The sequence below is a fragment of the Ranitomeya imitator genome, chromosome 2 (assembly GCF_032444005.1).
Source record: "Ranitomeya imitator isolate aRanImi1 chromosome 2, aRanImi1.pri, whole genome shotgun sequence".
Classification (NCBI taxonomy): Eukaryota; Metazoa; Chordata; class Amphibia; order Anura; family Dendrobatidae; genus Ranitomeya; species Ranitomeya imitator.
The window spans coordinates 828,018,876-828,042,128 of record NC_091283.1 but is presented as its reverse complement, the minus strand read 5'-3'; the positions used below and the strand labels follow the sequence as shown (position 1 = coordinate 828,042,128).

Genomic DNA, 23,253 nt, shown 5'->3' with positions numbered 1-23,253 from the left:
CGAGTGGTGAGGAGAATGCTGCAATGCAGGACTGGAGCGCGAGTTTCATTACAAGGTGCAGTGAACCAGAGGCGATCATCTCAAGTTTATCTAAAGATTTCTGCATGACTGCAGCAAAACAGAAATTACACGAGATGAGCCCCCCGCGGCCCGCGCTCCACGGCTGCGGCATGCTGCGACTACAGAGCAGACACTGCAGCAGAGGACAGGGAGAAAGAAAGCCCCGGCGGGGTCACCAGCGGGTGTCATAGCTGCTCCTGACTTCTCCACAGTTACAATATGGCTGCAAAAATCATCAGACTTCCCTCTCCGTCAGTGGGTATCCGCACTCTCATTACTGAGTCTAGTGTTGTAAAATGCCTTGTACTCAACCACAGACCCAGCAACCCAGACCCAGCTCATTACCCCAGCCCCTGCGCCCCAGTCCCTCTACCCCAACCCCATGCCTCAGCCATTGTACCCCAGCTCTTTTACCACAGCCTTCTCACGCCAACCCCTGCGCCACTGCCCCTGCACCTCAGCCACTGTACCCCATACCCAGAGGCCCATCTCTTTTACCCAGGCCCCTGCGTCTCAGCCCCTGTGCCTCAACCCCTGAGCCACTGCCCCTGTACCCCAGCCCCCTAACCCCTGTATCCCAACGGCCCAGCTTTTTTACCCCAGCTCCTGTGCCCCTGCGTCCCCACTCCTGCACCCCAACCCTTGTCCCTCTACTCCAGCCGCTGCACCCCAGCCCCTCCACACCAAGCCCTAGACCCCAGCCCCTGCACCCCAGTGGCCCAACCCCTTTACCCCATCTCCTGCATCCCAACCCCTAGCCCCTGCACCGCAGATCATTTACCCCTGCCCCTGTACCCCAGCGCCCTAACTCTTTTATCCCAGCTCCTTTACCTCAGCCAATGCATCCGGGCTCCTTTACCCCAGCACCTCTACCCCAGCCCCTGCACCCAAGCCCCTGTGACATTTATGAAGCTATACAGTGGCTCTACACACAGAGTTCTACTATTAACAATGAAGTATAATGTGGTGTAGACATACAGAGCTGCCGATGAGGCCGCATGTTACTAGCAGTTTCAAGGCCAAGGCTGAATATTACAGAGGATCTGACACCAGATTACTCAATACAAAATGCATACTTTATACAACAGATTTATTCAACTTGATGAGAAAATTACTGTAAAAACTGTATATAAGAATGGCTGCATACTTCTTTTTGAAAGTTTATGCTCAACCTCCAGCTACTAAGCCTGACTGACAGCTCATCAGTGTCCCTCCTCCCAGCTGCTGCTGAATCTCCAGCTACTAAGCCTGACAGACAGCTCCTCAGCGTCCCTCCTCCCAGCTGCTGCTGAATCTCCTCCAACTCCTTTCTAGTGATGAATTTCCTCCTCCCTACTCTGACTGAAAGTTCCTCAGTGCTCCTCCTCACTGCTGCTGAATTTCCAGCCTCCAAGCCTGACTGACTGACAGCTCCTCAGTGTCCCTCCTCTCAGCTGTTGCTGAATCTCCAGCCACCAAGCCTGACTGACAGCTCATCAGTGTCCCTCCTCCCAGCTGCTGCTGAATCTCCAGCCACCAAGCCTGACTGACAGCTCCTCAGTGTCCCTCCTCCCAGCTGCTGCTGAATCTCCTCCAACTCCTTCCTAGTGCTGAATTTCCTCCTCCCTACTCTGACTGAAAGTTCCTCAGTGCTCCTCCTTGCTGCTGCTGAATCTCCAGCCACCAAGCCTGACTGCTGACAGCTCCTCAGTGTCCCTCCTCCCTGCTGCTCAATCTCCTCTACTCCTCCATAGTGCTGAATTTCCTCCTCCCTACTCTGACAGCGACTCAGTGCTCCTCCTCTCTGCTGCATTACAAAGTTTGACAGAAACTGTTATTTATTGACAGATTGTACTTGTTTTCCATCTATCTCCACTCTCCACTTGCTCCAGTAAAACCACAGCTGTCAATCAAGGAAGAGGGTGGAGATAGATAAAAAACAAGTAGGTGGGAAGTTGCACTGAACTATTCAGCCACGCCAAGGGTGCACCGAGCGCCTCAGTACTAGTGTATTCTGTGTTTTTTTTTTGTATACACACATGCTATTTTTCCTATAGAGAAGCCAATGAGAATGCCCATGAAAAAAAATGTCACATTTAGAGCATTATGCTTTGGGAAAAAAAAAAAAAACAGCCAGAACCCAAGAAAAAAAAAAAATATCAAAAGTAACAAAACATTGGGACAATGTGCAATAAACTCATCGCAGCGCACAAGTGGGCATGTTTCTTCCCAATCACTCCATACGACGAGCCGTGTGAACGATGGTAATGGTAACGCCGCCGCTTTTTCCTCATCACTCTTCATGTTGGTTCGGAATAATTTTGATTTATGAGTTTTCAGCTCCTGGAATTTTCGAGCTATTGCCTTTAATGAAAAAACCCTTCTCCTTCCCTCCCAGTGATATTGTGATTTATTGGCTCTTCGTTAGTGATGTCGGTCTGACAAACCATCACATCTCGCGTTATCTATCCGATGACATTAGCGGAAATTTGGTGCAAATTCCTGAAAAATTGATATATTCCCAAACGTTTACTTGCATTGAAATCAAGTCCCGCTCACAATAAATGCAAACTACTTCCTAGGATCTAGCGGCACCATCTCTAGTGTCTCGATACAGGAAATATTAGTTAAACCAACATCATGGCAGCGGCGATTAACAATTTATTTTTTATTGCCGTCAGTGTCAGCTTTTTCCTTTTATTTTTGCATCCAGCCATTTTTTATTGGCCATTGTCTGATCTCTAATCACCCATGTCTTCCCGTCACTGGTAATTACTATTTGAACCCAGAGGCTGTAAGGTCTGTCAGCCTCCTCCGAGAATCAAAGCCTGCCAAGGAGCCAGCTGGCAGGAGCATGCAAATGCGGGCCCTTAGAGATACAGAAAGCAACTTCTGCCTGGTCAAAACACAGACAAAAAAAATAGCGGCAGCGAATGTAGCCACCGAGTAATCTGTGTTGATTTTTTAATTATACTGCCAGGACTGTGTGAAATTAGAATTCAGCACAACCTCCTGCCTGACAAAGCCGCGGAGAGGAATTCTTCATCATCGCCCCTTGACAGTGTCTACCATACTTGCAATGGTCGGGGCATATGACTTGCAATGGTCGGGGCAAATGACTTGTAATGGTCGGGGCAAATGACTTGGTCGGGGCAAATTACTTGAAATAGTCAGGGCCAATAACTTGTAATGGTCGGGGCATATGACTTGAAATGGTCGGGGCATATGACTTGTAATGGTCGGGGCATATGACTTGTAATGGTCGGGGCATATGACTTGTAATGGTCGGGGTATATGACTTGTAACGGTCAGGGCATATGACTTGTAATGGTCGGGGCATATGACTTGTAACGGTCAGGGCATATGACTTGTAATGGTCGGGGCATATGACTTGTAACGGTCGGGGCATATGACTTGTAACGGTCAGGGCATATGACTTGTAACGGTCAGGGCATATGACTTGCAATGGTCGGGGCATATGACTTGCAATGGTCGGGGCATATGACTTGTAACGGTCAGGGCATATGACTTGCAATGGTCGGGGTATATGACTTGTAACGGTCAGGGCATATGACTTGTAATGGTCGGGGCATATGACTTGTAACGGTCAGGGCATATGACTTGTAATGGTCGGGGCATATGACTTGCAATGGTCGGGGCATATGACTTGTAACGGTCGGGGCATATGACTTGTAACGGTCAGGGCATATGACTTGCAATGGTCGGGGCATATGACTTGCAATGGTCGGGGCATATGACTTGTAACGGTCGGGGCATATGACTTGTAATGGTCGGGGCATATGACTTATAACGGTCAGGGTATATGACTTGCAATGGTCAGGCATATGACTTGTAACGGTCAGGGCATATGACTTGCAATGGTCGGGGCATATGACTTGTAACGGTCGGGGCATATGACTTGCAATGGTTGGGGCAAATCACTTGCAATGGTTGGGGCAAATGACTTGCAATGGTTGGGGCAAATGACTTGCAATGGTCGGGGCCAATGACTTGCAATGGTCAGGGCAAATGACTTCCAATGGTTGGGGCAAATGACTTGTAAAGGTTGGGGCAAATGACTTGCAATGGTCGGGACAAATGACTTGCAATGGTCAGGGCAAATGACTTGCAATGGTCGGGGCATATGACTTGCAATGGTTGGGGCAAATGACTTGTAAAGGTTGGGGCAAATGACTTGCAATGGTCGGGGCAAATGACTTGCAATGGTCGGGGCAAATGACTTGCAATGGTCAAGGCAAATGACATGCAATGGTTGAAGCCAATGACTTGCAATGGTCGAAGCCAATGACTTGCAATGGTTGGGACAAATGACTTGCAATGGTCGGGGCAAATGACTTGCAACAGTTGTGGCAAATGACTTGCAATGGTTGGGGAAAATGACTTGCAATGGTCGGGGCCAATGACTTGCAATGGTCAGGACAAATGACTTACAATGGTTGGGGCAAATGACTTGCAATGGTTGGGGCAAATGACTTGCAATGGTCGGGGTATATGACTTGTAACGGTCAGGGCATATGACTTGTAATGGTCGGGGCATATGACTTGTAACGGTCAGGGCATATGACTTGTAATGGTCGGGGCATATGACTTGTAACGGTCGGGGCATATGACTTGTAACGGTCAGGGCATATGACTTGTAACGGTCAGGGCATATGACTTGCAATGGTCGGGGCATATGACTTGCAATGGTCGGGGCATATGACTTGTAACGGTCGGGGCATATGACTTGTAATGGTCGGGGCATATGACTTATAACGGTCAGGGTATATGACTTGCAATGGTCAGGCATATGACTTGTAACGGTCAGGGCATATGACTTGCAATGGTCGGGGCATATGACTTGTAACGGTCGGGGCATATGACTTGCAATGGTTGGGGCAAATCACTTGCAATGGTTGGGGCAAATGACTTGCAATGGTTGGGGCAAATGACTTGCAATGGTCGGGGCCAATGACTTGCAATGGTCAGGGCAAATGACTTCCAATGGTTGGGGCAAATGACTTGTAAAGGTTGGGGCAAATGACTTGCAATGGTCGGGACAAATGACTTGCAATGGTCAGGGCAAATGACTTGCAATGGTCGGGGCATATGACTTGCAATGGTTGGGGCAAATGACTTGCAATGGTCGGGGCAAATGACTTGCAATGGTCAGGGCAAATGACATGCAATGGTTGAAGCCAATGACTTGCAATGGTCGAAGCCAATGACTTGCAATGGTTGGGACAAATGACTTGCACTGGTCGGGGCAAATGACTTGCAACAGTTATGGCAAATGACTTGCAATGGTTGGGGCAAATGACTTGCAATGGTCGGGGCCAATGACTTGCAATGGTCAGGACAAATGACTTACAATGGTTGGGGCAAATGACTTGCAATGGTTGGGGCAAATGACTTGCAATGGTTGGGGCCAATGACTTGCAATGGTTGGGGCAAATGACTTGCAATGGTCAGGGCAAATGACTTGCAATGGTCAGGGCAAATGACTTTCAATGGTTTGGGTAAATGACGGTCCAACACCATTGTGCCGTAATGGATCGACACCTTGTAGGTACGTTGCAGAAAGAATGTAATATTCAGGGTTCTACATTTCATTCTTTACGTTTTTATATATTTGAGGACAATACCCCATAGTCTTCTTCATTAAAGATGACGCCACAAATAATAAAAAAAAATAATGAACACTTCTATGGAACCGAACGGACACCATGATCTAGAGTCCAATGAGCGACAAAACCGGCACAGATGTGAACAGCGCCAGAGACTACAATGGATACGTGTCCCTTGACCTCAAAGTAAACCACAGCGCTAATATGAACAGAACCTTAAAGGGTTTTTTCACTTTTAGCACCTTCACTATTCACGTAAAATACTAAAATTAGCTAGTACTCACCCTCTTCGGGTCTAGCGCTGTCCCTGTCTAATTGCTTGATCTACTCCACGGAAGACAGCATGAGCTGCTGGGCTCAGTGATTGGCTGCAGCGGTGATTAGCGCTGTCAATGTGAGCTGGACACAGGGAGTGATAGCACTACATCTTTTTGTTTTTTTTTACATGCCAGGAAACATTTGGAATCCACTTTTTCTAAAAGTAACATAGTAACATAGTAACATAGTTAGTAAGGCCGAAAAAAGACATTTGTCCATCCAGTTCAGCCTATATTCCATCATAATAAATCCCCAGATCTACGTCCTTCTACAGAACCTAATAATTGTATGATACAATATTGTTCTGCTCCAGGAAGACATCCAGGCCTCTCTTGAACCCCTCGACTGAGTTCGCCATCACCACCTCCTCAGGCAAGCAATTCCAGATTCTCACTGCCCTAACAGTAAAGAATCCTCTTCTATGTTGGTGGAAAAACCTTCTCTCCTCCAGACGCAAAGAATGCCCCCTTACAGTATTAAACTCCTTTAAGACAAAAGTGGTCCCTCGCTCACCACTTGGATCTGTCCATGGCTCTGATCATGTTTAGGGCAGGTGCAGATGACCGTATGTTGTCCGGATGGAAAACAGTCTGATTATACTCTGATCTGAGCGGGATCCGATTTTCTCGGATGCATAGAATTAAAAAAAATAAAAATAAAGTTTTTCCACCTTCTCCATTCACTGAAAATCGTACTGCACTCGGATGTCATCTGAGTGCAGTTCATTGTTTTCCGTGGACTCAGAGAGACGCAAATGATGCATGCTATGATTTTTTGACATGTGCACGGTCCCAATGGTCCGAATGAGATCTGATGTTTTGATGGATCACACTACGGTCGTCTGCATGAGCCCTTATGTTGGAGGCTCTGTCTCCATACACTGACGCACAGTCAGATGGGCACCATTAGTATCCATCATATAACAGGTCTGGTGTGAACATAGTCTTAGGTTTTGCTCACATCTTTGTTGGGAGATCAACCACCTAATTGGTGACTATGGGAATCTAGGACCTTGCAATGTATTTCCAAACGCAGAGCTTGACAGCAGCGGTTTGGTTGCTTTTGGGAATCCATTAATCTTACAAGTGCAGAAAACTAAGATCTGCTCTGCATGGGATTTCATTCATTCTCAGTACAAGTAGATGTTCTGCAGCAGCAGGAAACACAGAGACCCATCATCTGTGTAACAAACTTTGCTCATGGCTCCTAAGCAATGGTGAATATATGGTGTGGATGGGTCCTTACTAAACACTACAAATGTCAGGTTACGGGCTATTTAAAGGGAACCTGCCGGAATAATTTTACTACTAAACCAGTGGTCTGGCTGTACAGGTCCTAGTAAAACAATAAAAATGATACCTGTATTATAGTAATCCGATGTGCCAGCGCTGAGAAATCAAGGGTTGAAGCTCCATTCAAATTATCTTGGGGGCGTGTCCATACCCTGAGTGCACTGACACGCCCACAGTGCACTTCCAGGCCAATGTGTTTTCAATGCTTGATATCTCAGCACTGGTATATCCGATTACTACATGACTGGTATCATTTTAATCCCCGTACCCGGACCTGTACAACCGTACCACTATTGTCAGTAGTCCTGACAGATTCCCTTACAGCACTGTTTGTTCACGCAGAGCTTTTCTTATGCATTTTTAGGGAGGCATGAAAAGCTCAGGCTATGGCCAGAAAACTGCATTTTGTGGCAAGTTAATGCAATACTTTGGTGCTAAAAACCATTTTGATCTTAAGAAAGAAAAACTGCAGTAAAACTGCTGAAAGAAATGACACGGCGCAAGAGTTCTTCTAAATCATAGAATGCAAGAAAAAAATGCATAGTGTGAATGAGAGACTAGAAACGTCATTCCTTTTGCTTTTACAGTAAAACGCTGCCTTTAAGTTCATCTAAAAATTGCCATGTGTGAACAAGTCCTAAAAAAGCTAAATGATGCACCCTACAGACAAGGGTATAGCTGGGGGTTGGAAACTGATGCATTTGTCCCAGGGACTGATTGCAAACTAAACCTTTGCACAGAATGAAAAAAAACGCCTATCTATAGGTCACATTCGTCGCCCAATGCAGTCCCATTCAATCATAATCTGCACTGTTCATCCTGTTCCTTCTGGTTCATAAATTTTAATGTCAGGACTAAATTAAGTGATAATGAAACTTGTCCAGGAGATAATACTATGGTCCGTGTCATGGTTGCCAGCACTATCAAGGAGACGCCATTTCTGCCCCAATAATGCAACAACCTGCACGTGCCCCAGGAGGCTCAGTAGCCACAGTGGCCACAATCCCTGCAGTCAATGAGAATGCTTTACAGCCCAGCACACTGACAATGATTCTTTACTAATGACGACCGACCACGACTGGCTGGTTCAATGATTGGCAAAACGAAGACAGTCCCCCATTCAGTCCCAATAAACAGATGCCATTCATTAGGTTAGGAGCGGCCCCTGGCGTTAATACAAGGGGCGTAATGTGCTACCTGTAATCACCCCATTAACCGGTGTTTGCCAGTCACCCGGAATTTTCCTACTGAGTTTTTGTAACTTTATTTACTACTAAAAGAGAAAGTGACAAAAATTCCACGAGAAACCTGAATCCAATAATGGATAATTTTATTATTCAATAAACGGGTTAATTGGCCAATTATCCTCCTGCCATCAGCCAGCGGAAAACAGGACGACAGCTGACGTCAGCGTAGAGCTATTTACTCAAAAATGGGGGCAGAACGTGTCATTCACATCAAATTGACGGCTCCGACTGCAAATGTTGAGGAGAGCGGAGTGCGGAGGATCCCGGGCGCTGACAAACGGTAATCCGGGCGGTAAGTAGAAAAACGTCCAATTTATTGCAACGTGTTTTGGAGTGGAATCTATTCCGAAACGCGTTGCAATAAATTGGAAGTTTTTTTATGCTTATCGCCCGTCCTCCTCTCTCCTTTACGTGTTACGTCCTCTCTCCTTTTGGTGTCAGTACAGCGCATATTTTTGGCTCCTATTCACACATTTTATGATGAGGAAACGCACAAAAATATATATGATTCGTCCAAGAGGTAGGTCTCCGGTGGCTTCTCCCATCCCCCATAACTGACTATGCACACAGGGAGAGACCTGTCAGTCTAGGGGGTTGGGGTGGGGAGAAGCCACCATGCATCCGCCTCTTGGACTAGTAATCCCAGACACATAGTCCTGGGCGACTTTTGGCTTTTTAAAGTAAGGTTTCTCGGAAATGGTGCAGAGTTTCAGTGTAAAGCAAACACGGCTGCAATAACAGAGGCGGTGTCTGATTCTGTACGTGGTCGGGGCAGCATGAATCTTCCTTTAAGGGGCTACGACAACCTCCCTAAGGGGAGCAAATAATACCGGAATATGCAACTTGTACCAGAAATGTCTACAATCGGACACCCTCCCGCTAACACCACGACTGCGGGGTGGAGGCGTGATGTCGGAGGAAATGTTCTGATTTTGACTCGTTTTAATAATAGGCAAACTAATATGATTAATTTTGTCTAATATATTTTTTAAGTTTCTAGGAATTTAGGAAATGTTCAAAATATAAGTCTTGTAAATGTATTTTATGTTCTATAAAATTGTATTTGTCAAAAAAGCAGCGAGACAGAGTTTGGGGGAAAAAAAAAGAGGAATTATGAAAGTTTTGGCTTCTACGACTGCGATCTGTGAGTCCGAGACCTGATCCACGATGAACAAGAGCTAAACGAGCGACATCTCCTCCGACGTCAGGATTAATAAGGAATCATCTTTAGCACCCGAACAATTGCGATTTAATGACTCAGACTCGGAACGACGGGTGAATCGCTTATTATATGTCACAGCCCAACGCTGAAAAAGCACTTTACGTCTCCTGGTGGCCGCTGACCCAAAAGAGAGGTCTCCAGGAGGACACAAGTTGTTGGCCAAAAATGACGAAGTCCCAAGTGTTTTCATTACTGTCAGTAATATTTTCCTGTCTACAATATATTTAGTCATTTTATTCTGAAGAGTGTATTTATAAAATAAAAAATACTTATCACTGAATATATACAATAGGGGAGATAAGTATTTGATTTACTGCTGATTTTCCAAGTTTTCCCACCTACAAAGAATGGAGAGGTCTGTAATTTTTATTGCGAGTACACTTCACTGTGAGAGACAGAATCGAAAAATAAAAACCAGAAAGTCACATTGTATGATTTTTACATAATTAATTTGCATTTTATTGTATGAAATAAGTATTTGATACCATAGAAAAATAGAACTTAATATTTTAGTACAGAAACCTTTGTTTGCAATTACAGAGGTCAGACGTTTCCTGTAGTTCTTGACCAAGTTTGCACACACTGCAGAAGGGATTTTGGCCCACTCCTCCATACAGATCTTCTCCAGATCTTTCAGGTCTCGGGGCTGTCGAGTTTCATCTCGCTCCAAAAATTTTCTATTGGGTTCAGGTCTGGAGACTGGCTAGGCCAATCCAGGACCTTGAAATGCTTCTTATGGAGCCACTTCTTAGTTCCGTTGGATGTGAGTTTCGGGTCATTGTCATGCTGGAAGACTCAGCCACGAACCATCTTCAATACTCTGAAGGAGGTTGTTGGCCAAAATCTCACCATACATGACCCATCCATCCTTCCTTCAATATGGTTCAGTAGTCCTGACCCCTTTGCAGAAAAGTACCCCCCAGAGTATGATGTTTTCCCCACCATGCTTCACGGTTGGGACAGTGTTCTTGGAGTTGTACTCTTCCTCATTCCTCTTCTGAACACGGTGAGTGGAATTGATACCAAAAAGTTCTATTTGCTGTGGCATGACCTTAAAAAGGTGATTCATGCTCGGAAACCCTCTAGTGTGGCTGAATTATAACAATTCTGTAAAGATGAGTGGCCAAAATTTCTGCAGAGTGTTGTAAAAGACTCATTGCCAGTTATCGCAATCGCTTGATTGCAGTTGTTGCTGCTAAGGGCAACCCTACCACAGAGTTCACACAGTGCTGAATCCAAGCATATTAATGGAAAGTTGAGTGGAAGGAAAAAGTGTGGTAGAAAAAGGTGCACAAGCAACTGGGATAACTGCAGCCTGGAAAGGATTGTTAAGAAAAGGCCATTCAGAAAATGTGGGTGAGATTCACAAGGAGTGGACTGCTGCTGGAGTCATTGCTTCAAGAGCCACCACACACAGACATATCCAGGACATGGGCTACAAGTGTCACATTCCTTGTGTCAGTCACTCATGACCAATAGACAATGCCAGAAGTGTGTTAATTGGGCCAAAAAGAACAAGAACTGGACTGTTGTCAGTGGTCCAAGGTGTTGTAAGATGAAAGTAAATTTTGCATTTCATTTGGAAATCAAGGTCCCAGAGTCTGGAGTAAGAGTGGAGAGGCCACAATCCAAGCTGCTGGAGGTCTAGTGTGAAGTCTCCACAATCATTGATGGTTTGGGGAGCCATGTCATCTGCTGGTGTAGGTCCACTGTGTTTTATCAAGACAGCGCAGCCATCTACCAGGACATTTCAGAGCACTTCACGCTTCTCTCTGCCGACAAGCTTTTTGGAGATGGAAATGTGATTCTCCAGCAGGACTTGGCCCCTGTCCACACGGCCAAAAGTACCAACACCTGGTGTAAAAACAACAGTATCACTGTACTTGATTGGCAGCAAACTCACCTGACCTTAACCCCATAGAGAATCTATGGAGTATTATCAAGAGGAAGATGAGAGACACCAGACCCAACAACGTAGATGAGCTGAAGGCTGCTATCAAAGCAACCTGGGCTTCCATAACCCCTCAGCAGTGCCACAGGCTGATCGCCTCCATGCCACGCCGCATCGATGCAGTAATTGATGCCAAAAAAGCCCGACCAAGTATTGAGTGCATTTACTGAACATACATTTCAGTAGGACAACATTTCAGATTGTAAAATCATTTTTTCAAGCTGGTGTTATAAAGTATTCTAATTTACTGAGATAATGACTTTTGGGTTTTCACTGGCTGTAAGCCATAATCATCAACATTAACAGAAATAAACACATGAAATAGATCACTCTGTGTGTAATGACTCTATATAATATATGAGCTTCACTTTTTGTATTGAAGAACTTAAATAAATTAACTTTGATGATATTCTAATTTAGTGAGAAGCACCTGTATAATATATATATATATATATATGTATATATATATATATGATATATTTTTATATTCTATACATTTAATTTTTCATTTTTAAGTTTGTCGTATTTAATTTTTATGTTACATACATGTGATTTCAATTTTTTTATTGAAAAAATATACTTTATATAAATATTTAATATGTTTTCAATAATATATTATAATAAGAGATGTATTTTATAGACAATTATAAATACACTAGCTGTTTCCAGCCAGCTAACGCTCGGCACGCTCATTGCTATCTAATATAAACCTTGTGATATCTCTCTGTCTTATCAATCTGCTCAGGTGTTCGTTGTTGATAACCAATCCTACGATTTTGTCAATATTGTTGTTGTCGATCAGCTACTGCATCATTGTCCGGATTTTCCTGTGGCCTGTGAGATGGACCTGGCGACTTTTCTTGGCTCATTTTGTTTGGGAGAATGCGGATGCAATTAAATGTACGTTTACCTTGGCTGAAGTGGTTGAATTACATAGAAAGGAAGTGCTGCTTGTGGTAATGTGGGGGGTGGAGCCTCATGTGGTAATGTGTGGGGGCGGAGCCTCACGTGGTAATGTGTGGGGGCGGAGCCTCGCGTGGTAATGTGTGGGGGCGGAGCCTCGCGTGGTAATGTGTGGGGGCGGAGCCTCGCGTGGTAATGTGTGGGGGCGGAGCCTCGCGTGGTAATGTGTGGGGGCGGAGCCTCGCGTGGTAATGTGTGGGGGCGGAGCCTCGCGTGGTAATGTAGCCTCGTGTGGTAATGTGTGGGGACAGAGCCTCGTGTGGTAATGTGTGGGGACGCAGCCTCGTGTGGTAATGCGTGGGGACGCAGCCTCGTGTGGTAATGTGTGAGGATGAAGCCTCATGTGGTAATGTGTGGGGACGGAGCCTCGTGTGGTAATGTGGAGGGCGGGATTATGGGTGGTGATGGTGTAGGGGGCGGGATTATGGGTGGTGATGGGGTGGGGTTATGGATGGTGAAGGGGTGGGGGCGGGATTATGGGTAATGATGGGGTGGGGGGCGGGATTGTGGGTGGTGATGGGGTGGGGGGCGGGATTGTGGGTGGTGATGGGGTGGGGGGCGCTATTGTGGGTGGTGATGGGTTGGGGGCGTGATTGTATGTGGTGATGGGTTGGGGGGCGGGATTGTGTGTGGTGATGGGTTGGGGGGCGAGATTGTGTGTGGTGATGGGTTGGGGGGCGAGATTGTGTGTGGTGATGGGTTGGGGGGCGTGATTGTGTGTGGTGATGGGTTGGGGGGCAGGATTGTGTGTGGTGATGTGGTGGGGGGCGGGATTGTGTGTGGTGATGTGGTGGGAGGCGGGATTGTGTGTGGTGATGGGTTGGGGGGCGGGATTGTGTGTGGTAATGGGTTGGGGGGCGGGATTGTGTGTGGTGATGGGTTGGGGGGCGGGATTATGTGTGGTGATGTGGTGGGGGGCGGGATTATGTGTGGTGATGTGGTGGGGGGCGGGATTGTGTGTGGTGATGTGGTGGGGGGCAGGATTGTGTGTGGTGATGGGTTGGGGGGCGGGATTATGTGTGGTGATGTGGTGGGGGGCGGGATTGTGTGTGGTGATGTGGTGGGGGGCGGGATTGTGTGTGATGATGTGGTGGGAGGCGGAGCTACTGTGCAGGGGGCGGGATTAGCGAGTAATCACGATGCCCCTTATATATATAGGATTTCATACTCTGGTTTAGAAAAAAAAAATATTTAAATATATTTAAAAAGTCAATTTAAGGGAACTTGTCAGCTGATGCATGCTGCCCGAACCATGGACATCACGGATCAGACTGCATTACTGTTGCAGGTATGTTGCATTCTGCTGTTTCAGAGTCGACATACTTAACAAAAAGGCGGTCGGGGACGTCATGTCTATAACCAGTCTGACGTTCTATCTGAGCTGGGAAGAGAGAAATAGGAGACTGTTTGCTATGGCTCGCACAGAAAGTTAAGGCTGCAGCCAATCAGCAACCAGTGACTGGCGGCAGCGGTCACATGCAATTCTCTGCAAGGAGAAGGATACAGGAAGAGGTGTGGAGGAATGACGGTGGTCCAGTAGGTTAGTATCGGTACTTTTTTGTTGTATGACCTCCGAGGGTTCACTTTAATATAAAATGTAGTGGACGGGAGGGTCACCCATTCAGGACCCTCAGCTGGTGTGGATACGAAGAGTGTCTGTCTATATGGATGAATCAATACATATTTGCATTACAAAGACAGCTAGGTGGTCAGTATTCGGGGTGTAATACTTTATTTCACCTCCAGAGGCGCCATAGGGAAATTGAATACAAAATGCCAGGTTCGAACCCAGAGTACAGCTGATAATTGGGGGTCCGGGCAGCATTATATCACAAGGAGACTCTTCCAATAAAAGAAAATATCCAAAGCCCTCACTAGCCCAGGAGAAGTGTTCCTGCAGCTTTCCACAGTTTACAAGCAGAGCACAAATGCATGTCTGACATTTTATCCAGATGGTCTGCCAATTGAAACGCAGGAAATTTCAGCGTGCACCGCTATCTAAATGATCTAAACATAGGCAGCGCATAACGTTCCGCCAATGTGCGTCGCTGTTGCGCCGGCGACGCAGCGGCGACGCAGCGGCGACGCGCCCCTATGTTTAACATAGGGGACGCGTGCGTCGTTTTGGTGGCGTTTTTCGCCACGTGCGTCGTTTCCAACGCTAGCGTCGGACGCAAGGAAACGCTACATGTAGCATTTTCTGTGCGTCCGATTTTCGTCGGAAAACGACGCACGCGTCGCAAAACGCGCGCGTTTTTGCGCGCGTTTGCGTGCGTTTTAGCGTGCGTCGCGCGTTGCGTCGCCGACGCACGGCGGCGCAACGCTAATGTGAACGTAGCCTTACTTGGACGGAGGCGCGGAATACCAATGCACTTGACTTGAAAAATAAAACCCTAAGATAAGGATCCCTTCTACTTGTCAGGGATCCCAGCAATGCGTTGCAGGAGGAATATCTGACAGCTTTCGCGCCTCGCGAACGCAGGAGACCTTGTGGTTCTCATTAAACTCCTCCATAGTTTTCATGGAATTCATCAAAGTTTTACGCTTGTCACTAAAAAGTCATTAAAGCGATTCCAACATGAACGGCTGCGGGGTAGAAACGGAGACTTTTCCATGGGATGTGAAACGTTAACTCCGCTGGTAAAGAATGGCGAAAATAATCTGATTTATGCTGAGGGGAAACCATCAAGAAGTTTGACATTTCAGGTTTTTCCTCCCATTTACTTCACTCTAGTCTATAGGTGAACTTTTATAATATAATGAACCAAGAACTGGAGCGAAACGAGAGAGAAACCCAAAAAGTCAAACTTCTCAAGATACAGTGTATATTTTGCTTAAGAGGTGCAGAAAATCTGCAACATCAAAAGCTCCTGGTGGGAACGTAGCCTTATAGTCGCACCTCTGTTGATAGGATATTTAGTGATCAGGAAAGGGGAACTTTTGGGATGGAATTTCCAGTATAAAAATGAACTTTTCAGGACAGAATTACCCAGTGCGATCTCGTACTGGATTCTTGCACTTTCTGGTACCATATTCAGCTAATTATTTTATAGACTTTATGCACTAAAGCAAATGTTATTTGATATTATGAAGTTTTCTAGGATATAGGATTATTTTTGACCTATGTGTACAATTCTAGGGACAAATGAATGTTTAACTTCATTGCCTCATCACTACAGGAACTTTTCACAAAGCTAAAACAAAAGTTAAAAACACCATTATGGATAAACTTTGCTTGAGCAGAACTGGGTCCTTTCCAGAAGAGTTAAGTCATAGAGCTCGCCTCAAAGTATCGGACAACTTTATACTGTAATAACTAATAGAACTACTGATAATGGACAAACCTTTTGGAAATACACAGTAAAATTTGGCTTCATTCAGACATCAGTGATTTTTCTTGTATGAAAAAAAAGACCGATTGTCATCAGTGTTTTGGATCAGATTATCATCAGTGTTTTGGGTCAGATTGTCATCAGTATTTTTGGGTCAGATAGTCATCAGTGTTTTGGGTCAGATTGTAATCAGTGTTTTGGGTCAGATTGTCATCGGTGTTTTGGATGATCAGGTTGTCATCAGTGTTTTGGGTCAAATTGTCATCAGTGTTTTGGGTCAGATTGTCATCAGTGTTTTGGATGATCAGGTTGTCATCAGTGTTTTGGGTCAGATTGTCATCAGTGTTTTGGGTCAGATTGTCATCAGTGTTTTGGGTCAGATTGTCATCAGTGTTTTGGATCGGATTGTCATCAGTGTTTTGGGTCAGATTGTCATCAGTGATTTGGGTCAGATTGTCATCAGTATTTTGGATGATCAGGTTGTCATCAGTGTTTTGGGTCAGATTGTCATCAGTGTTTTGGATCGGATTGTCACCAGTGTTTTGGATGATCAGGTTGTCAACAGTGATTTGGGTCAGATTGTCATCAGTGGTTTGGGTCAGATTGTCATCAGTGGTTTGGGTCAGATTGTCATCAGTGATTTGGGTCAGATTGTCATCAGTGATTTGGGTCAGATTGTCATCAGTGATTTGGGTCAGATTGTCATCAGTGGTTTGGGTCAGACTGTCATCAGTGTTTTGGGTCAGACTGTCATTAGTGTTTGGGTCAGATTGTCATGAGTGTTTTGGGTCAGATTGTCATCAGTGTTTGGGTCAGATTGTCATCAGTGATTTGGGTCTGATTGTCATCAGTGGTTTGGGTCAGATTGTCATCAGTGCTTTGGGTCAGATTGTCATCAGTGTTTGGGTCAGATTGTCATCAGTGTTTTGGGTCAGATTGTCATCAGTGTTTTGGATCGGATTGTCATCGGTGTTTTGGATGATCAGGTTGTCATCAGTGTTTTGGGTCAGATTGTCATCAGTGTTTTGGATCGGATTGTCATCAGTGTTTTGGATGATCAGGTTGTCATCAGTGTTTTGGGTCAGATTGTCATCAGTGTTTTGGGTCAGATTGTCATCAGTGTTTTGGATCGGATTGTCAACGGTGTTTTGGATGATCAGGTTGTCATCAGTGTTTTGGATGATCAGGTTGTCATCAGTGTTTTGGGTCAGATTGTCATCAGTGTTTTGGATCGGATTGTCAACGGTGTTTTGGATGATCAGGTTGTCATCAGTGTTTTGGGTCAGATTGTCATCAGTGTTTTGGGTCAGATTGTCATCAGTGTTTTGGATCGGATTGTCAACGGTGTTTTGGATGATCAGGTTGTCATCAGTGGTTTGGGTCATATTGTCATCAGTGTTTTGGGTCAGATTGTCATCAGTGTTTTGGGTCAGATTGTCATCAGTGTTTTGGATCGGATTGTCATCAGTGTTTTGGATGATCAGGTTGTCGTCAGTGTTTTGGGTCAGATTGTCATCAGTGTTTTGGGTCAGATTGTCATCAGTGGTTTGGGTCATATTGTCATCAGTGATTTGGGTCAGATTGTCATCAGTGTTTTGGATGATCAGGTTGTCATCAGTGGTTTGGGTCAGATTGTCATCAGTGTTTTGGGTCAGATTGTCATCAGTGTTTTGGGTCAGATTGTCATCAGTGTTTTGGATCGGATTGTCATCAGTGTTTTGGATGATCAGGTTGTCGTCAGTGTTTTGGGTCAGATTGTCATCAGTGTTTTGGGTCAGATTGTCATCAGTGGTTTGGGTCATATTGTCATCAGTGATTTGGGTCAGATTGTCATCAGTGTTTTGGATGATCAGGTTGTCATCAGTGGTTTGGGTCAGATTGTCATCAGTGTTTGGGTCAGATTTTCATCAGTGCTTGGGCCAGATTGTCATCAGTGTTTTGCATGATCGGATTGTCATCAGTGGTTTGGGTCAGATTGTCATCAGTGTTTTGGGTCAGATTGTCATCAGTGATTTGGGTCAGATTGTCATCAGTGTTTGGGTCAGATTGTCATCATTGTTTTGGGTCAGATTGTCATCAGTGTTTGGGTCAGATTGTAATCAGTGTTTTGGGTCTGATTGTCATCAGTGATTTGGATCAGATTGTCATCAGTGTTTGGGTCAGATTGTCATCAGTGTTTTGGGTCAGATTGTCATCAGTGTTTGGGTCAGATTGTCATCAGTGTTTTGGGTCTGATTGTCATCAGTGATTTGGGTCTGATTGTCATCAGTGTTTTGGGTCAGATTGTCATCAGTGTTTTGGGTCAGATTGTCATCAGTGTTTTTGGTCAGACTGTCATCAGTGTTTTGGGTCAGATTGTCATCAGTGATTTGGGTCAGATTGTCATCAGTGATTTGGGTCAGATTGTCATCAGTGGTTTGGGTCAGATTGTCATCAGTGATTTGGGTCAGATTGTCATCAGTGGTTTGGGTCAGATTGTCATCAGTGATTTGGGTCAGATTGTCATCAGTGATTTGGGTCAGACTGTCATCAGTGTTTTGGGTCATATTGTCATCAGTGTTTTGGGTCAGATTGTCATCAGTGTTTTGGGTCAGATTGTCATCAGTGTTTTGGATCGGATTGTCATCAGTGTTTTGGATGATCAGGTTGTCGTCAGTGTTTTGGGTCAGATTGTCATCAGTGTTTTGGGTCAGATTGTCATCAGTGGTTTGGGTCATATTGTCATCAGTGTTTTGGGTCAGATTGTCATCAGTGGTTTGGGTCATATTGTCATCAGTGTTTTGGGTCAGATTGTCATCAGTGTTTTGGGTCAGATTGTCATCAGTGTTTTGGATCGGATTGTCATCAGTGTTTTGGATGATCAGGTTGTCGTCAGTGTTTTGGGTCAGATTGTCATCAGTGTTTTGGGTCAGATTGTCATCAGTGGTTTGGGTCATATTGTCATCAGTGATTTGGGTCAGATTGTCATCAGTGTTTTGGATGATCAGGTTGTCATCAGTGGTTTGGGTCAGATTGTCATCAGTGTTTTGGGTCAGATTGTCATCAGTGTTTTGGATCGGATTGTCATCAGTGTTTTGGATGATCAGGTTGTCGTCAGTGTTTTGGGTCAGATTGTCATCAGTGTTTTGGGTCAGATTGTCATCAGTGGTTTGGGTCATATTGTCATCAGTGATTTGGGTCAGATTGTCATCAGTGTTTTGGATGATCAGGTTGTCATCAGTGGTTTGGGTCAGATTGTCATCAGTGTTTGGGTCAGATTTTCATCAGTGCTTGGGCCAGATTGTCATCAGTGTTTTGCATGATCGGATTGTCATCAGTGGTTTGGGTCAGATTGTCATCAGTGTTTTGGGTCAGATTGTCATCAGTGATTTGGGTCAGATTGTCATCAGTGTTTGGGTCAGATTGTCATCATTGTTTTGGGTCAGATTGTCATCAGTGTTTGGGTCAGATTGTAATCAGTGTTTTGGGTCTGATTGTCATCAGTGATTTGGATCAGATTGTCATCAGTGTTTGGGTCAGATTGTCATCAGTGTTTTGGGTCAGATTGTCATCAGTGTTTGGGTCAGATTGTCATCAGTGTTTTGGGTCTGATTGTCATCAGTGATTTGGGTCTGATTGTCATCAGTGTTTTGGGTCAGATTGTCATCAGTGTTTTGGGTCAGATTGTCATCAGTGTTTTTGGTCAGACTGTCATCAGTGTTTTGGGTCAGATTGTCATCAGTGATTTGGGTCAGATTGTCATCAGTGATTTGGGTCAGATTGTCATCAGTGGTTTGGGTCAGATTGTCATCAGTGATTTGGGTCAGATTGTCATCAGTGGTTTGGGTCAGATTGTCATCAGTGATTTGGGTCAGATTGTCATCAGTGATTTGGGTCAGACTGTCATCAGTGTTTTGGGTCAGATTGTCATCAGTGTTTGGGTCAGATTGTCATCAGTGTTTTGGCTCAGATTGTCATCAGTGTTTGGGGTCAGATTTCCATCAGTGTTTGGTGTGGGTCAGTTTTTCATCCCTTTGTCTTATTTGCTTCCAAAAAAAACTAATGAAACTTTGTCTAGTTTCTCCTATCAAACAAACAATAATAAAACGCACGGCACTAGGGTACAACAACTAGGACGCCATCCGTGTGCTTTCCAAGGTTTCACCGACCCATAGACTTCAGTGGGTGAGTTTGATCTGTGACTCCACATCTGTATCCCTGTAGTAATAAGTCTTGGTCTCCAGTGTTAGATACATTGTTAGTTTTTGCTTTTTTTATTACATTCCCAAGATGAGTTTTTCGTGAGTTTTTGATGTTGCCGAGTTTTGAAAAAACACAAGTTACCGATTTTACTTAACAGATGCTGAAAATCTGCAACATCAAAAAGTCACCAAAAGCTCATCGTGAGAACGGAAGCCTAGAAGTTAAATGGTTATTACTAAAAATATTGTTATCCCATATCCATGTGATAGGAGGGGACAACTTACTGATCCCCGGGGGGACTGACCTAGGAATACTAACCCCATGAACGGGGCTCCGCAGGCCCATCCTAAATGCAGGGGGGGTGGACACGCTCGGCCTCTGCTCCATCCATTTTCTATGAAGTTACGAAAGTAACTGAACGTTGCGCTCTGCAAAATCTCAATTCTCGGGGTTTCCAGAGATCTGTTTTCGGGATCGCTGGGGTTTCCAGTGGTCGGACCCTCAGCTGTCCCATGTTTTGGAGGAATAACCCTTTAATAATCTATTTCTGCAAACATAAAGTGCTTAGCTATAATATCCCATCTATCAATTTCCATACCTACGGACAGGAAACATGCTTGAGAAATGGTCAAACGTCACGGATCTTTTTTTTTTTTACCATGGCCGATAAGATGCAAAATATTAGGGAAGACACAGAGATTGCACTTTATGATAGCCAGTGATCCATCCAGCTCTTTACCGGGATCCATATGTATCACAAATGCATAAAAACCATACAAAATAAAACCTGAAAGCCTCATGTGCTCAGCTGCGAGTCTCGCAGCCCTTCACCATTATTAGCTCCATCTACACAGAAAAACCCAAAGTGCAATCTCCTCCGATAACCATCTGTTCCTTGTGACATATACAGCTCAGCTACGCAGCAGCGACACCACTTCATACATTTCACTGCAACTTTTCCCAGTCACACGTAACAACCAACCAAGTTTTACTCTCACCAGTAAGAAAATAAATGAGAGAGCCACAGCCGAACTTAGGGGTACGTTCACACGGTGTGGATGCTGGAGAGGATTCTGCTACTATATCCATATGGAAAACCACTTCAAGTACTTTTTGAATAAACTTCCTATTGATTTCAATGGTTAAACTTACCTACAGCGCATGCTGAAAAAAACAGCAAAAAAAAATCATAAAAAAAAAAACAACATTTACGACAATCATTGAAACCCCATGCATAAAAAAATATATATATTTTTTTACTTTTTAGCTCCCGGTTTGTCACATGTAACATGTTTCCTATTCATTGCTCCAAGGGTAAGATCATTATGAGGCTTTGAAGCTTTTACTGGCGACCCCGCTATAAAGTCCCAACTGCTCCATTAAGAATAATAGAAAGAGTGTAATGATGGTAATGGGGGGAAGTGGGTGCCGATATGGTCAATATAAGCCTACGGCCCCACCATGAGATTTAAAAAAAAAACCTGAAAAGTTACCTAGTGTCCTTAAAAGGGTGCAAAAAAAAATCTGCAACATCAAAAACTCACCATAGTGGGAACTACGACCCCATGAGGAGTTTTTGGAGAGTTCTTGATGTTGCAGAATTTCGGCACCTAATATTTAAAGAAGATAATCTGCATTTTCTCCTGGCGTTTTTGTTGCGCTAAAGCATTTTTTTTACCTGCAGATTTCCCGCATCTAATGCAGTTCTATGGGGAAATTCCGCATAGAAAACTCAGCGTACCCGCAAAAGAGATTGACATGTCGCAGTTGTGAAACACAGGTCAGTTTATGTAAAAAAAGAAGCGAAGCGGACAGGAGACGTCTATAAATCACACCCACGCAGCCTAAAAAAAACGCACAAAAAGCTCATGGTGGGAACGCAGCCGAACAGTCCAAGGTGCGGAACTACTATAACATTAGAAAAGAACCTTGGGAAGTAAATTTCCAAAGTTACAGGACAGTTTTCGCTTTGAATCGACTGTTTACAAAATAGGTAAAAAAAAAATAAATGAAATAAAAAAAACAACGTAAACAAAAATGTATCAACAACATGCAACACAATAAATAATCCGCAAGAAGAAACGTTCAACTATCAATCTAATTAGAAGGTCTCTCGGCTCCTACTTACAGCCTCTCCGTGTTCCTTGGGATATTTTTCGGAACCATTTTTAGTCCCAAGCCATGACAATCCACCGTGGTTCCGCTACAGGAGCACAGAGCCGGGCATCCATTGGCACACACTTGGCAGATGCTGCTCCAAGCCAGTATCCACACTCCAGCCCTGAGCCACAATGAGAAGCTAGAAGATCCCCTTACAGCCATGCTGCCAGAAGAAGGTTTCCAGCCTAAAGACTGCGCTGAGCCCTTTAAATCATCAAGAGTCCTGAAGCCAAAAAAAAAATAAAAAAAAAAATAAAAAAAAAAGAAGGATCCAGGTAGCTTCTTCTACCCCCCTCCAAAAAAAATAATAAAAAAAAAATCCTTGGCAAATCCCAGAATGGAAGAGGAAAAGAAAAAATAATAAAAAAGAATAATAATAAAAAAATATATTGTAACAATTGCAATGTTGGAGTGTTACAAAGACTCAGTAATCCTTTTCCTTTCTTTTTTTTTTGCTCTCAGGCTGCTAGGAAAATGCTGCTCTCACAATGCAGCCAGCACCTTCCTAGTGCCCTGGTCTCTTTGCAGGAAGTCTGGGTTCCCTGTGCACACTGAGCCTGCTCTCCTCAGCTCTCTGTGTCTGGAGCTTGGTACCAGGATAAATAAGAGGCAGAGAAGGCTCACACAGGCACAGAACAGCAGTCATCCATCAATTGGGAGACACACAAATATCAGGCTGACTCCTCCCTGCTCCCTCCTCCTGTCTGGTGTGCAGGGCTTTACCCCCTACAGAACAGCAAGGGGAGAGGAGGGGGCTCATTGACCAAACTGCAGACAGCACACAGGCACCGCTCCCTCCTAGCACTCAGCACCTTGCTAAAATAATAAGACAAATGGTGAATATCAGTGCCCCACAATGGTGCAGAGCTTTCATTCAAAATAAAAAAAAAAAAAACACTTTTTTTTTTTTTTTAAAGCTA

The 23,253-nt window shown here is 44.6% G+C and overlaps 1 protein-coding gene across 1 annotated transcript in view; it reads right to left on the bottom strand.

Moving 5' to 3' along the window:
- SLIT1 (slit guidance ligand 1) overlaps positions 1 to 23,039 on the bottom strand; it is a 364,458-nt gene extending 341,419 nt beyond the window's left edge. The window contains exon 1 of the mRNA XM_069754045.1: positions 22,302 to 23,039. Within this exon, the coding sequence (XP_069610146.1) occupies positions 22,302 to 22,495 (194 nt within the window). The 5' untranslated portion in view covers positions 22,496 to 23,039. The remainder of the gene's footprint in view (positions 1 to 22,301) is intronic.
- Between the last annotated feature and the right edge of the window lie 214 nt (positions 23,040 to 23,253).